Genomic DNA, 15048 nt, shown 5'->3' on the forward strand with positions numbered 1-15048 from the left:
GGGGTCCCATGGGGACCCCTTCCCATTTGCGTATGCATTACCACCTACTTGAAATAGGTGGTAATTTGCAAGTGTTTTGCGACTGCAATTGTGGTTGCAAAACATTGGTACATAGCTTTGCGGTCGCTATTAGGAAGAGAATGTCCCTTCCTAATAGCGTGTTGCAAAACAGTATTTTGCGAGTCGCAATTTATTTGCGAATCGCAAAATACTGTTTTGTACATGGGCCCATTCTTTTGAGCGTGCTCAAGCGGCTCTAAGACCCGCTTGAGCACGCTAAAAAGCATCATACATCTGGTCAGTTGATGTGTGACTCCCTGCCTCCACCTGGTGTCATTCTAAGAGCGAAATATGGAACTAAAATTCCACCAATATTCTTTTGCATCCACTGTGTCTGTTCTTTTGTTCCTCATATGCTCTTTGTACTGTGCTCTCCTTTCTCTTGGCAAAGTTTGTGCCTTAGAAACTAAATAAAAGAATATATCTCAAACCAAATATGATTTGTTCTGCTTATCTACATTTCTATTATTAACACCAATGAGAAATTGTTTATATTGTGGTAAATCTTTAAATCATAAAAGTACTTTTCAAAGATGTTATTTTTCTAATCTCAAAGGAAATGAATCCTATCCATCTGTGCATTTTAGTGTGTGACAACTCATCTTATGATCATTTAACCTTAGTTTCTACTCAGTTCTTTGCATTTATCCTTTGTGTAGAATTGTACCCCAGCTTTGCAACTGTGACAGATTTACCTGTCATTGCTTGTTGACCGTACAGCTCCTTGTTTGGCTTCTCCTTCAATCCGTTTCCGGGTCATCTTCGTTTGTTTCGGGGCTCCTTCTGATTTGGATGCCGGCTCCTCCAACAGACCTACATAAATATGACTCATAAATTAGCCCTCAAATAAGTAATTCCCTTTTGGGAAAATGCACAAAGCATAGGGATACTCTTTCATTGAGAATCACAGCTTACTCAAAATGAAACACAAGTGAGCCACGTTGGATGATCAAAGTTATCCTGCTACATTTCCTGAAATGGTACTGTATTACATTTACTTGTGCAACCACTCAATATAAATTTAAAAAATCAGCAGCAGATTGTATTTTCTATTATTTAATTCCCTGGATTTTTAATTGGTGTTACTAATTTCAAGCTATACTTAGAGGACTTTCTAATGTTTCCAGCTGGTTAATGTGGCTGTCGGTGATCCTGCCCCATGCCTCATATTGAGATGGTGCCACTGGTTTCTGCTAAGGTAAGGACCTCAGTTCAAATCCCTCTCAATTGGTGACATAGCCTTGCATTGAACGGCGCTAGCCCATACTGCAAAAGTCTTCAAGAAGTAGTAGCTAAAGAGCTGTTCCAAGTCTGCATTACCAATTTGATTGTTGTGCTACTGATGAAATTCCAAGAATTCAGGGAAATGTCTTAACTCTTGTAAATCTTTATTACCTGAAAATCTTTCTCTGTCTATGTAAGACTTGCGAACATTTTTCCTCAGATTCATTAAACCAATGAATCCTCACCTCTTTCTGAGTTATTTTGGCCATTATTCCTAAAATGTACTGCTTCCTTGAGCATATACCTTTGCATCAAAGCAATTGTTCTGATGGACAACTACAGTGCCGACATTCTATATTGCTGACAAACGCGAGGCCCTACTTATTGCAATTTTGCTGGAATAGGAGTTGTTGAATTAAAAGTGTTTAACATAGAACAAGCTGAAGTAAATAAGCATTGAACTGTTAATGCAGATATGAATCCATCTGTTTAAATAAATGAGGGAAAGAATGGAGTTTAGGCCCAGATGCATGAAGCTAAAAACTTCTCGCAAAGGGGCAGATTCTCAGAACTGCAACCAATCTTATTTTTACATATAAGTCACCACAAAGGTCTCCCCTAGATGCCCCTAGGGGTACAGTGCTTTGTAACTATAAGAAGGGACATTATAAAAGATGTTTTATAAGCCCTAGTGAGGGTAAAACTATGTTGTTCCTTATTGTAGAAAACTAGCTCCATAGGCTAACATTGGAGTATTTTATTTAAGTATGAACATAGAGAGGAGCGAGCTAGAAATGTCATTCAAAGACTCAACCTGATAGCTATGATAAATCCAACAACTTGTAACTGTTAGATTTATAATAAATATTACAGAAAAGAAGTTGTAGAACTTTCTTTTCTTTAAGTCAAATTCCAGTCTTCCAGCAGCCCTTTCCTGATTGGCGAGCCTCTGCCAGGTTGGGCCAAACTGTCTTAATGAGGTGTGAATTGGCCTGCTAAAGAGGCACAGTATTTCCTGTGGTTGAAGAACTGCAGAATCAAAAGGCAGGATATGGATGGAGTAGCCAAACTGGAATTCAGAGGGAAAATTACACTTTAGAATACCAGAGGCTCATCCCCACATCCTGCACCTCCAGCCACACTGAGCCCCTGTAAATAGAATAGTGATCGGGCTGGAAGGGGAGAATTAGAGAATTTTGGCCACACCAGTAGGTTGGCTTAGCCACATCTAACCCTCCTGGAGAAAGTTTCTCCATCTTGGGTTTTAGAATAATAGTGCGTTCTGAGACAAGAATATGCCACACGTTGAAGGAAGTGGTCTTACCTGAGAGTGGCACCCTGCATCCCATTGGTCAAGTGTGGCCCCTGCTTGACGCCCAGGAACAATGAATAAATATGGAAGAGTTGCCAAGCAACTCGGATTTACTGCCTAGAACAACAAGGAGGAGAGGGACTTCCCTGCTGGATCCCTGATCTGCACCCAAAGGACTGCACCTGTTGCACAATCTGGTACTACAAGCCTAAGTACTTTGCTTAATGTCACAAGTATTAAGGAGTGGTCCCTGCCAACTACAGGTTAACAGAGCTCAGCTGCATCATCTCTACCAAGAAGTCCCATCCTGGAGTGTGTCCAATGGACTGTTAAGGATCTGGCTAGGTGCATTGTAGGAATTGCAGTCTCAACATACCAAGTACCATCTTGGATTGGCATTTTGGACACTGTGAACCTGCAGGGGTAACTTCAGGAAGAAGTTCCAGAAGTTTGGAGAAAAAGCTCCATTAGGTGAACCACCAAACTTCAAGAGTCAAGCCGATTACGTCGAACTGCGACCCGGCCTGGATTTCAGGTTCATCCTGCTGAAAGCTCTGGCCCTCTAGACTTCCAGATGTTGACCCGGTGCTCCCGCTAGACCAAGCAGACAAAGCTGCTATGAATCTGGTCTGCTGGAGAGGCCCGCTCGACATCGAGATCAAATCCTCCAGAAAAGTTTCTGAGTGCAAAGGTAAAAATTTGACCGAGTCCTTCAGCCTATTGTATTCAATAAGGTCTCCATCGCGGTTGGCCTCAAACTTTGACTTTGACCTGGTCAAGCACAACCAGATATTCCAAATTGATGCTCTTGTTTTTTAAGCACTAGCAAGTGTTTATTCTTTAAAAATCATATCTCCGGTTTCCACTTTCGCTCACCATAGACTTAAATGGACAATGATAGAAACATTGAAAGATTACTTTTTTAAATGAGGAGGTATGAAGTCACAGAGAGGATAGATAGACTTGGTAGAAAATGTGGAAAGAAGGTTCTGGACTTAGATAGGGATCTTTCTTATTGAGTATTTTTAGCTCATTAAAAAAAATATTATGCCATAAATGACTATCCCCTAGATGCAGCAAGCATCCATTTTGCGAATCCTTATTAGCGAAAAATAAGGAATCGCTAATAAGGAATAGCAAAATGGTATGCAAGAAGAAATCACTTTAAAAATAGCGATTTCTTAAAATTCCTTAATTGCGATTCGCAATTTGTGAGTCGCAATTAAGGAATGTTAAGAAATCGCAATTTCTTTAGCGATTTCTTGATGCATTGCATTTTGCAATTCCTTAATTGCGATTCCTTATTTTTCACAATTAAGGAATCGCAAAATGCAATATTGATGCATGTACCTGTTAGCGTTTTTCCTATACCTCACAACCAGGTAAAGCCTGACTGTGAGGGACAGAGAAAAAAAGAACCCCCACACAATGGGACAAATATCCCATGGTGTGTGCACCATTCACTTTTCTATTATTTTAAAGCAGACTCCCGCTTTGGGAGTTTGTTTTTAAAAATAAAAACTTTGGAAAAGTTTGACAGCATGCCATCATGTTTGAAAAAAGGTTTGTCAAACCTTTCCAACATTGACAGGACCCGCTTTGGTGTTGGTTCCTTTCAATATATAGAAATGGCAGCAGGCTGATCCCTCAATTTGGCAGGCGCAGTAAATGCTGGGTAAAGTCCTCCGCTACCTTGTTTGATTTTACTCCATTTGTCATAACCAATCGGGCACTACATTTTTAAGAGGTTGAAGCTCCCCTTTAAAAGTAAAATTTCGATTTTTGCATATTTTTTGGTTCGGGAATTAAATAAAATATTTCATAATGTATGTATTTGTTTGATGTATTTTGAGGTTGAAATTGTAGAAACTGATTAGAGGGGGGTCCTAACATTGGAAAGTCAAAATATTGAGAACCACAGCTGTAGTTCTTCATTAGAGCTTCGTGAACTTCACAGGCAACCTTTAGAGGAAGAAGGCATAGTTAAATGTGGATTTATACTGTAATGAGGCTGGTCCTAGGTACGGATGTATGTCATTACAACGCATGCTTTCACTCCGCATGCCATTGCGACGCAACTTTTACAACGCAAGTCGTTACAACGACTTGCGTTGGGGGGCGCTGGATAGTGGAATAGTTTAATTTACTATTCCAACTCCAGTCCCCGTGGATAGTAGGGAAGGTGTTGGATAGTAATTAAACTATTCCCTATCCTAGAGCGCCCTCCAGCGCAAGTCGTTGTAATGACTTGCGTTGTAATAGCTGCGTCGTAATGGTAGTGCGGAGTAAAAGTTGCGTTGTAAAGGATGTTTCCCCCTAGGTACTAATTATGAAAGTCTTGGGTAGATATCGACCAGTTAGGACCTAATCAAAACACACCATGTTTTAGTAGTGCACAGCTGTCAGCATTAAAATACCAGATTGTCAAGCTACTTTGCTTTGTGCTGATTGATCTACATTGTTATGTCTTACCCAAAAGTTCTTTCCTTGTCCGGCTTGCAATTTCCTTGATTTCCATGCGAGACAGCGACAAGGAGTGAGTGACAGGAATCGACACAATACCACTGGAAGTTGGTGTGGTGACGACCTTCGTGACTAACGGGGACTTGAGTGGCCGTTCAATGCTCCGCCCAACGAGGTTGCTCAAGGGGATCTTGTACAAGTTTTTGCACTGAATTTCACCTTGAATAGCAAAGAAAAGTAATTTGAATTGCTTTGAAGCAGAAAGCATTACATGGAAATTTACAGTCAGAGTCTCGGAATAAAAGCTCCTCACTGCAGTGTCTCTTGCACTCTGGTTTTCCAAACTCTCCTAGTCCTTTCCCACCCCCGCTTGAAACACTCATTGGATGTCTTTCAGTACTGGGATAAGATGAGAATACTATAGTACACCAAAAAACAAAACTGGTTGGGATTCACAAGGAGCATGCATGTTCTCTACTTCACCTGGGCCGTATCCCATAAAAAGCAAATTCAAACACAACAGAAAACAACACACATAAACATGCACACACATACAGTCACAGACACACATATGCAAACACACACACACACAAAGATAGGCAGTCTTTACGGTTGGAAAACGTAAACAGGAAAACACAGCACTCATGTCAAAATGGCATTGGGACTGCAGTGCCCTGACAGGTGGCACTGAAGTGATGACAACAGAAATGACAGCATGATTACAGCTGTTGTATTACCAAACTGCACAGTGTCACTCATGTTATTGTTTCGTTTCTGCTTATTTAGGGCCTCAAACTACTGCCAGAAAAGGTGCATCTTTTTTAGCACTCTTACTGATTCAGAGCCAAACCAAAGAGTGTTTGTCTATTATATCTTCAGCTTTTTACTTGCTTTCATCAGCTAGTAACCTTTTCTAAAAAATCCAAAATATGCAGTGGACCAGAAAAATGACCTCTTCAACCACTTTCCTCTTCCATAGCACCTGAGGCCTCTGAAGTGGGAAGGAGTAACATGATGATATAAAAGTATTGAGGCATACCTCCTCACCTTCATTCCTCAAATCTGAGATCCTGGTAAGGGGGAGTAAGGGCAAGGGGGGTTATAGATAAGTAATCGAGGCCAGCCTCCGCATCTCCCCTCCTCGTATGTTAAAACAAGGGACGAGGAAGGGAAGTAGTATTAACAAGATTATGGATAGGTATTTGAGACATACTTCCTCATCTCCTTTCCTCAAAAGTTTAGGCAAGGGACAAGGAAAGGGAGTAGGAGTAACAGGATTATGGATAAATATTCGAGGCATACATCCTCATCTCCTTTCCTCAAAGGTTTAGGCAAGGGATTAGGAAGGGGGAGTTGGAGTAACAGGATTATGGATATGTATTCGAGACATACCTCCTCATATCCTTTCTTCAAAGGTTTAGGCAAGGGATTAGGAAGGGGGAGTACTAGTTACAAGATTATGGATAAGTATTCGAGGCATACCACCTCATCACCCTCCCTCATATATCAGGGCAATACTAGGACGAAATCAAGGTATTTGTGCATATTATTCCCCATTTTGCTTGAAGTCAAGTCAAGTCAAGTCAAGTCAGAGAATTTATATAGCGCACTACATACCCAGAGGGTCTCAAGGCGCTTAGGAAGGGGAGGAGGATTACTTGTCAAATATCCACGTTTTAAGTTGCTTTCTGAATGCTAGGTGGTTCTGGCGAAGGCGAAGGTGAGCGGGGAGTGAGTTCCATGTTTTAGCAGCCAGGTATGAGAAGGATCTGCCTCCCATGGTGGTCTTGTTGATGCAAGGTACAGTGGCGAGGGCTTGGTTGGAAGAACGTAGTTGGCGGGAGGGGGTGTAGAAGGACAATCGTGAGTTGAGGCATTCCGGTCCGATGTCGTAGAGTGATTTGTGTGCGTGGGTTAGCAGTCGGAAAGTGATTCTCTTATTGACGGGTAGCCAGTGGAGGTCTTTCAGGTGACCAGAGATGTGTTCGTTGCGCGGGATGTCTAATATGATCCTGGCTGAGGCGTTTTGGATTCGTTGGAGTTTCTTCTGGAGTTTAGGGTGTTTCCGTAGTCCAGTCGGCTCGTGACCAGAGCATGGGTGACTGTTTTCCTGGTTTCGGTGGGGATCCAGCGAAATGTTTTTTTGAGCATGCGAAGAATGTTGAAGCAGGATGAGGATACGGCGCCGACTTGTCTGCTCATTGAGAGTGAAGAATCCAGGATGACGCCTAGGTTCCGTGCGTGGTCAGTCGGGATGGGTGCTTTTCCAAGGGCTTCCGGCCACCAAGAGTCGTCCCATGCAGAGGGGGATGTACCTAAGATGAGGACTTCTGTTTTGTCTGAGTTCAGTTTCAGACGGCTTTGTTTCATCCATTCGGCAACTTCTTTCATACCTTCGTGTAGGTTAGCTTTGGCGGTGCTGGGGTCATTGGTGAGAGAAAGGATCAGTTGAGTGTCATCCGCGTAAGAGATGATGTTGAGGTTGTGTTGGTGGGCGATGGCCGCGAGGGGGCTCATGTATACGTTGAAGAGGGTGGGGCTGAGTGAGGATCCTTGTGGTACGCCACAGATGACTTCAGTGGCCTTGGACTTGAATGGTGGAAGGCGGACTCTCTGGGTTCTTCCGGTGAGGAACGAGGTGATCCATTCAAGTGCTTTTCCTTGTATTCCGATGTTATTGAGGCGTTGTAAAAGGGTGCTGTGGCAGACTGTGTCGAATGCTGCAGAGAGGTCGAGGAGGATGAGGGCGACTGTATCTCCATTGTCCAGTAGAGTTCGAATGTCGTCTGTTGCTGCGATGAGGGCGGTCTCAGTGCTGTGTTTTGCTCGGAAGCCAGATTGTGAGGAGTCGAGGGATTTGTTAGCTTCGAGGAAAGCGGCGAGCTGGTTGTTGACAGCTTTCTCGATGACTTTGGCCGGGAATGGAAGGAGCGAAATGGGGCGGTAATTTTTGAGTTCGGTGGGGTCCGCTGTGGGTTTCTTCAGAAGGGCGGTGAGTTCAGCGTGTTTCCAGTGTTCTGGGAAGGTGGCGGAGTTGAAGGAGCAGTTGATGACGTCTCGGAGGTGCGGTGCTATGACGGAGTCTGCTTTGTTGAAGATGTGGTGAGGACATGGGTCTGTGGGGGATCCTGAGTGGATAGAATTCATCAGGCGGATGGTGTCCTCAGTGGAGATTGGATTCCAGTCGTTAAGGGTGTTCACGGGGGGAGAATGTTCAGCAAATGGTTGGGTGGGTTGGTCTCCGGGTTGGTTGTCGAAGCTGTTGTGGATGTCTGCAATCTTGTTGTGGAAGAATGAGGCTAGGGAGTCGCAGAGGGCTTGAGAGGGGGTGATGTCGTTGGAGTTGGCCGAGGGATTGGAAAATTCCTTGACGATGTTGAAAAGTTCCTTGCTGTTGTGGGCGTTGTTGTCGAGTCGATCCTTGAATGCTGTTTTCTTGGCCTTTCGGATAAGTTGGTGGTGAGCGCGGGTGGCGTTTTTGAAGGCGTCCTTGGTGCTAGTGGTTGGGTCTTTTTTCCAGGCCTTTTCAAGGGAGCGGCAGAGTTTCTTGGACTTCCTAAGATCGTCGTTGAACCATAAGGCCTTCTTGCTGCCAGGTTTGCTTTGACGTTTTTTCAGTGGTGCTAAGGTGTCGGCGGTGTTGGATAACCATAGGGTGAGGTTGGCGGCGGCTTGGTTTGGGTTAGAAGAGTGGGCTGGGGTGTTTAGAAGGAGCGATGCGGAGATCTGGTCAGTGGTGATTTTGTTCCAGTTTCTTTGCAGAGTTGGTTGGAGGTGGTTGGTGGGTTTCGGCTTGTTGTAGGTGAAGTGAACGCAGCTGTGGTCAGTCCAGAGGAGATCCGTAGTGTGGCTGAAGTAGACATGATTGCTGGAGGTGAAGATGGGGTCGAGTGTGTGACCTGCGATGTGGGTGGGGGAAGTGACTAGTTGTTTAAGTCCGAGGTTGGTGAGGTTGTCCAAGAGGGTGGTGGTGTTGCGGTCGTTGATCTTTTCAAGGTGAAAGTTGAGGTCTCCCCGAAGGATGTAATCTTTGGAGGGGAGCGCGTGTGGAGTGATGAAGTCCGTGATGTCTTCACTGAATTTTGCGCGGGGTCCTGGTGGTCTGTAGAGGAGGGTGCCTCTGAGTGTGGTCTTGGGGTCGATGTGGATCTGGAAGTGAAGGTGTTCGGAGTTGGCGAGGTTGGCGTCAGAGCTGGTTGAGATGCGGATTGATTTCTTATGGACGATAGCGATTCCTCCTCCTGTGTGGCCGGTACGGTCCTTGCGTGTGATCTTATAGTCTTCAGGGATGGCAATGGTGATGTCTGGGGCGGAGGAAGTGTTCATCCATGTTTCTGTTAGGAAGGCGACGTCTGGAGAGATGGTGTCTAGTAGATTCCATAGGTCAATGGCGTGTCTGTGGACCGAGCGGGTGTTGAGAAGGATGCATTGTAGGTGGTTGGGGTCGGGAATCTGAGGTGTGATCGTAGCGGAGTAGTTGTCGGTGCCGCTGAATTTGCAGGAGTAACAAGAGAAAGGTCCATGGGTGTTGAAGAAAGCCAAGGATACCCTGAGAAATGCTATTTGCACTGGGGATGGGACTGCAGGTCCTGGATGATGAGTAACATGTAGCTCCATGCGTAGCTGCCTTCTGCTGAATCTCTGCCACTCTGTGGTCCTTATCATTCCAGACTGTGTAGAGTCAGGGAGCTCTCAAGCTCAGTATGTCCATCAGCTGGCAGCTGAGGCTTTGCACTTTCTGATTCTAAAGCACACACGTGCTGAAGAGATGCACTGGGCTCTGACTAGATGAACGGAAAAGGAAACTGAACACGCCTGACAGAAATGGATGGACCATGGAGCTAACACAGACCCATCAGCATGTGAACATATTTTTTTTCACACAGAAGAAGACGCAAAAGCAGGTTAACAGCATCATTTAGAAGCATGCGTTATTAATGGGTGCAAAAAACACATCCACTTTAATGACTGGGCGCTGTTTTGCACCAGGCTCATACGATGGAGGAATACATGAAGAACATGTTATTTGTCTGTTATTGAATGCACAACTTTTTGAGCAGCCAGTTAGTCATAGTGTAATCTGGTAAATGCTTCGGCACAATAGGCACATGCACAACTTGTTCTGAGCTTCTAATGGGGCTGTAAGTGCTAAGATTGCTGCAGTCACATGTCTTGAAGACTACATAAATGCCTGTCAGAATATACAACTGTGTGTGCAGTGCAGTTTATAATTAAAATATCAATTTGTAGGCAGTCTATGCCCATTTCTGATAATGAAACAGTAAGGGGCAATGATGTTTTAGTTTGTATTAATTATATGTCGTCTGTATCTGTCATTGTGCTATAAAACAAAGTGGCATGCCACTGTGACTCCTGCGACACTACTGTACCAGAAAAAGAATGCGGTATGGGGAAGATCTACTAAAATTAATTGCAACCCAGCACAGCAGACAAAGCTGCTAGGGAGTGAAAGTTGCTCAAATAAATATTTACAACATATAGTCTGCTGATGCTCTTTTTCCCTGAAGTGGTGCAATGAGAGACTGTCTAGCTCCAAGCACCTTTGCACCATGGTGCAACGCTGTGTGTGTGTGTGTTGTCTAGTTTAGGTTTGTACTGGAAGCACCCTCTTACAGTACAAACTCCTCTGTTTATACAATATTTGAAACATTCCATTTGCAGAAATAAATATACATATAGGTTTATTCCTCCCCAAAGGAGGCTTTCTTTTTTAATGCAAACCGGTATTACAGTTTGAGCAGAAAGGGTATACTGTCAAAACATGGTGGGTTATGCTGGAATGCCCAAGTACCCTTCATGTGATACTCCCTTGATGCAAAGTGCCACAACGCAGCAAATAGCTCGATTTGTGCTAAAAAAAAAAGGGTACTTTTTCAGAGCGAAAAAGTTTTGCACTAGACAGTAAGTACACTTTCAACAATTTGTGCTGCTTTGCTTGACTTTGTGGTAGGGGCAGGCAGAAGTCGTGGAGTTTCATCCGCAGAATTCCGTGGAGTTACATAATAATTCCACGGATTCCCTTGAGCGGAAGGAAATCGGTATGTTGCGCTAGTCGCTGATTTTTAGCATAGAGAGCATGTTCAGCGCTGCAAAATCAGCGTGAATGGCACCATGCAGCACAACAGAGGTGCTGGTTCTATCCTCCACTCAAGTAGATGTTCTGCTTGAGCAGCAGCTTTCTCAACATGAATGGTCAGACCCACGACCACCTTCATTGTGAAAATTTCACCGGACGCCATTCTAGCGCCCGAAAATCATGGTAGGAAATGCAAATTCTCACTTATGCCTGCCAACGTAATGTTGGCGACCCACGCATGAGAAAAAACTCTGCAAACTGCGCCTGTGGAGTGGACTTTATCGCCCACCCCAACTCTGTCGAGTTGCAAAGCCTTGATAAAGCTGCCCGTAGATTTTTAATCATCCCTTTAATGCTTTGGCATGATAAGAATTTTTTTTCCCAAATATCATGAGTGTACATGTGGGATGCATTGCTCTGAAGCACGTGAACTGCTGATGTGTGCTCATTGAATACAGAATACAGAATACTGCTGCTTGGGAGTAGTGGGCATTCTATAACTACGACAACGCACAGACATGACTAACCAACCATTTGTTGACACAGCAGTGTAAGTGTTTTGCCCTGAAAGGGCTTCAAAATTCTCTTTGTGCAGGCAGGGATTTGATCAACTTGCCAAGGAGTCTCTGAAAAATGCAGGTTCTGATTAGTGTCCGGTAGCACCATGAACTGCCTAGCACTGGCCAGATTTAGACAACTTGCTCCATGATACTCAGTCAGGATTCCATGCCGGCTACAGCACAAAATCCGCTCTTTTGGTGGTCGCTGAATTCAATAAGGACAATCATGTTCAGGACTAAGCAGCCATGGTTGTCCTTCTTGATTTGTCAGCGTCCTTTGATATAGTCTCCCACTCTATCCTCCGTTACAGATTATGGGATGTGGGTATCCAAGGCTCAGCTTGAGCCTGGCGGAAGCCTTATTTGATGGACCTTTCACATAGTGCTTTTCTTCCTACCTTTAGATCCGCGGCTAAACCACTCCACTGTAGGGTACCTTAGGGATCTGCCTTGAGCCCAATGATTTTTAATATTTACTTGAGCCCTTTGGTTAAGTTTGTGGAGGCATGGGGCATAGGGATCATCTCTTATGCAGATGATACACCATTTGTGCTTTCATTCAGGAGAAAAAGGTGAGGGCATTGACGGAATTTTAGGTATGCCTGAGGGCTGTCGGCGCATGGATGAATGCGAGTTGCCTTAAGCTAAACTCTGATAAAACAGAGACTCTCTTTTTTGGCACTAACCATAAGCCTGACGCCCTCAACTGGTGGTCCTCGGAGCTCGTCTCCCCTTTCTCCCCTGCAGTGGCGGTAAGAAGCTTGGGGGTCAAATTTGATTCCAAATATTCCTTTGACCCTCTGGTCAGATCTGTGTCTGCCATCTGTTTTCTTACGCCAAAATCAGTTAGGAAGATGATTCATCTGATCCTAGAGGAGAGCCACAAATCTGTTATCCACATTCTGGTAACATCAAAACTAGACTATACAAATAGCTTATATTTAGGTTTACCAGCCTACCTGCTCCACTGCTTGCAGATAATTCATAATGCAGCAGCCCAGATGACCCTTAAGCTTAAATTAAATTTAAAGCTCTTATACTCGCCCATAGAGCATATGAGCACAAAGGCCCCGGCTATCTGAGGAAAAGATTAATTCCCTATCATCAGAAGAGGGCCCTCCACTACAATGTAACAAAAAAATTTGTATGTCCTGAGAGTCAACAAGACAAGAAGAGCAGGACGTTCTTTTTCTTACCTAACCACCAAACTCTGGAACTTCTTGCTGCCAACCCTTCACTTTGCACCCTCTGAAACAGTCTTCCATAAATGGCAGCCGAGCACTTTGTAAATTTTATTGCATTGTATTGTATTTTTTTAGAAACTAAAGTTGCTTCAGTGCATGAAAGGGAGACAGCAGGACAGCCCCATATCTATTAAGATATGGCGCTGCTGTCATTCTCTGCACTGGTGCACGTTAGACTACCTTCAACAACGCACCCGTGCTTGCATTGTGCATGATGTCTAGCATAGGGTTTGCACTGGAAGGTTACTATTCCAGCAACAAATATTTTGTTTAGACAGAATTTTAAACTTTTTCATCTTAATATGGGCTCTGTACATTGCAACACAATTACAAGGTTGTGAAAAGTTTTGAGAAAAGACAACTTTTCTCAAACGTTACACCTGTCTTGACAAGCGTACATTTGTGGCTCAATGCCCTGCCTATCTTTTTCAGTGAATAAGGCTTTGTGTTAAACTTCCTGGGTGGTTGCAGGAGGACACCAGTGTACAACCCATGAGATGTCCCCTTGAGACAAAGTAGGGCACAGCATTACTTTGCATTACTTTAGGGCTACCTTCAATCCCAAATCAAGATTGGTTCTGGAAACTAGGTCCCAATTAATGACATAACACCACTTCGCATCACCTTTGTGACACTGCATCTGTGCACAGCCTTGATAAGGCTGGCCAAATGTGCTTATACATACTACCTTTCTAGAATGATTACAGAGTGTAATTGAATGGGATATCCAAATTTTTCTGATCGACCAGCATGCCAGGTGAGACTTGGCCCTCATTTACTAAAGTCATGCAAGGTTGCTTGATTGGGTCAAATAGATAACAACTAGGATCCTCCTAGTGAAGCACCTTTTGATCACGAAAATAGGTTGTTATTGTGCCTGATTACCATTGTTGCAGTCTTAAACAGGAAATCATGTACGTGGCCATGGCCTTTCCAGCTGTTTTTTGCCCATAATTACCCTGGACGCAGTTTTGCTGGTGCACATTTCTCCAGGTAAGACCTAAAGAAATTGCAAAACTTGAGAGATAAGGCCCTTTTAGCTAATTCTAGAAAGGGCGAATTTAATTCTCCCTGTTAGTGCCTGCTTTGAGGAGGCATTATTCTTTGCCATATAGCCCTGCCCACCATTGATTGTAGATTGGGTTTTGCAGCAAAACCTATAGGTGGTGCTGGGAAGTAATTACTTCGTCAGCATGTTTTGTGACTTTGCACCAGCGCAAAGTGTTGAAAAATCTGCCCCTTATGATCTGATTTTGAAACCATGTGACTGAGGAGTAGGGTCATTTTTCTGCCTACTCCCTCCTGCTCCCTTCTCACCTGAGCTATATCTGATGGTTCTTGGAAAACCTGGCACCCCCTGGCGTGTTGCACATTGGGCTGCTGCAGTGTCATTTTGTCTCTTCGAATGCCCTCTTCCAGAGGTGCTTTTCCTTTGGATTCTTATGCAAAGTATTGTAATTTGCAATTCTGTACTAAGGAAATGTCTGTTTTTTATTCTAGCCTTCATAAACAGCTTTGTTCAGGGCAAAACCCCTCCCCCCGACACCCACCTGCTAAATAACCAGTCTTGACTACCATTAATGAAGTCTGCTATCCTCGGGGGTAGAAAAGCTAATTGGACATTGCCTGCAGATAATTAAATTGGTGTTCATGGACAGGCTATGATTTCAGCGTCTGCGAATGTTATGCTACATCCCCTGACCTCTCAACTCCAGCGAGGATTTCCTCTGAGTCTCCTCAGTCCCACAATTAAATGAAGTAATTAGAAGTGTGGCGGTGAGGAGCTCACCAACAGCTGCAGAGAGCAGATAGGGGCACTCCTTTCATTATTCATTTTTTTAACAAATGCTTGGGGTTTTACCGCAAACATGTACCCAGGGCCTCAGGGAAGAAACCTTTACACAGAGATGCATTATTCTAACTCACAGATTTAACATTTATCATATTTATGTCTAGATAGTTTCTCTATAATTTGTTTTGCAGGACTATACAGTAAAGGTGAGGGGAGTTGACCTGCTTTCTTTTTTCATAGCGCCTTGATTACTTGGGGCCTGGGGTCTCTTGTCTTTTTTTTAATAGCATTCAAAG

General features: G+C 43.9%; 1 protein-coding gene across 1 annotated transcript in view; it reads right to left on the bottom strand.

Moving 5' to 3' along the window:
* Positions 1-15048, bottom strand: part of GARNL3 (GTPase activating Rap/RanGAP domain like 3) — a 1031878-nt gene that overhangs the window by 11176 nt on the left and 1005654 nt on the right. The window contains exons 27-28 of the mRNA XM_078641846.1: positions 5069-5278; positions 756-873 (exon numbers count right to left, since the gene is read on the bottom strand). Of these exons, the coding sequence (XP_078497972.1) occupies positions 756-873; positions 5069-5278 (328 nt within the window). The remainder of the gene's footprint in view (positions 1-755; positions 874-5068; positions 5279-15048) is intronic.

Source organism: Lissotriton helveticus, chromosome 5_1, assembly GCF_964261635.1.
Source record: "Lissotriton helveticus chromosome 5_1, aLisHel1.1, whole genome shotgun sequence".
NCBI classification, from domain to species: Eukaryota; Metazoa; Chordata; class Amphibia; order Caudata; family Salamandridae; genus Lissotriton; species Lissotriton helveticus.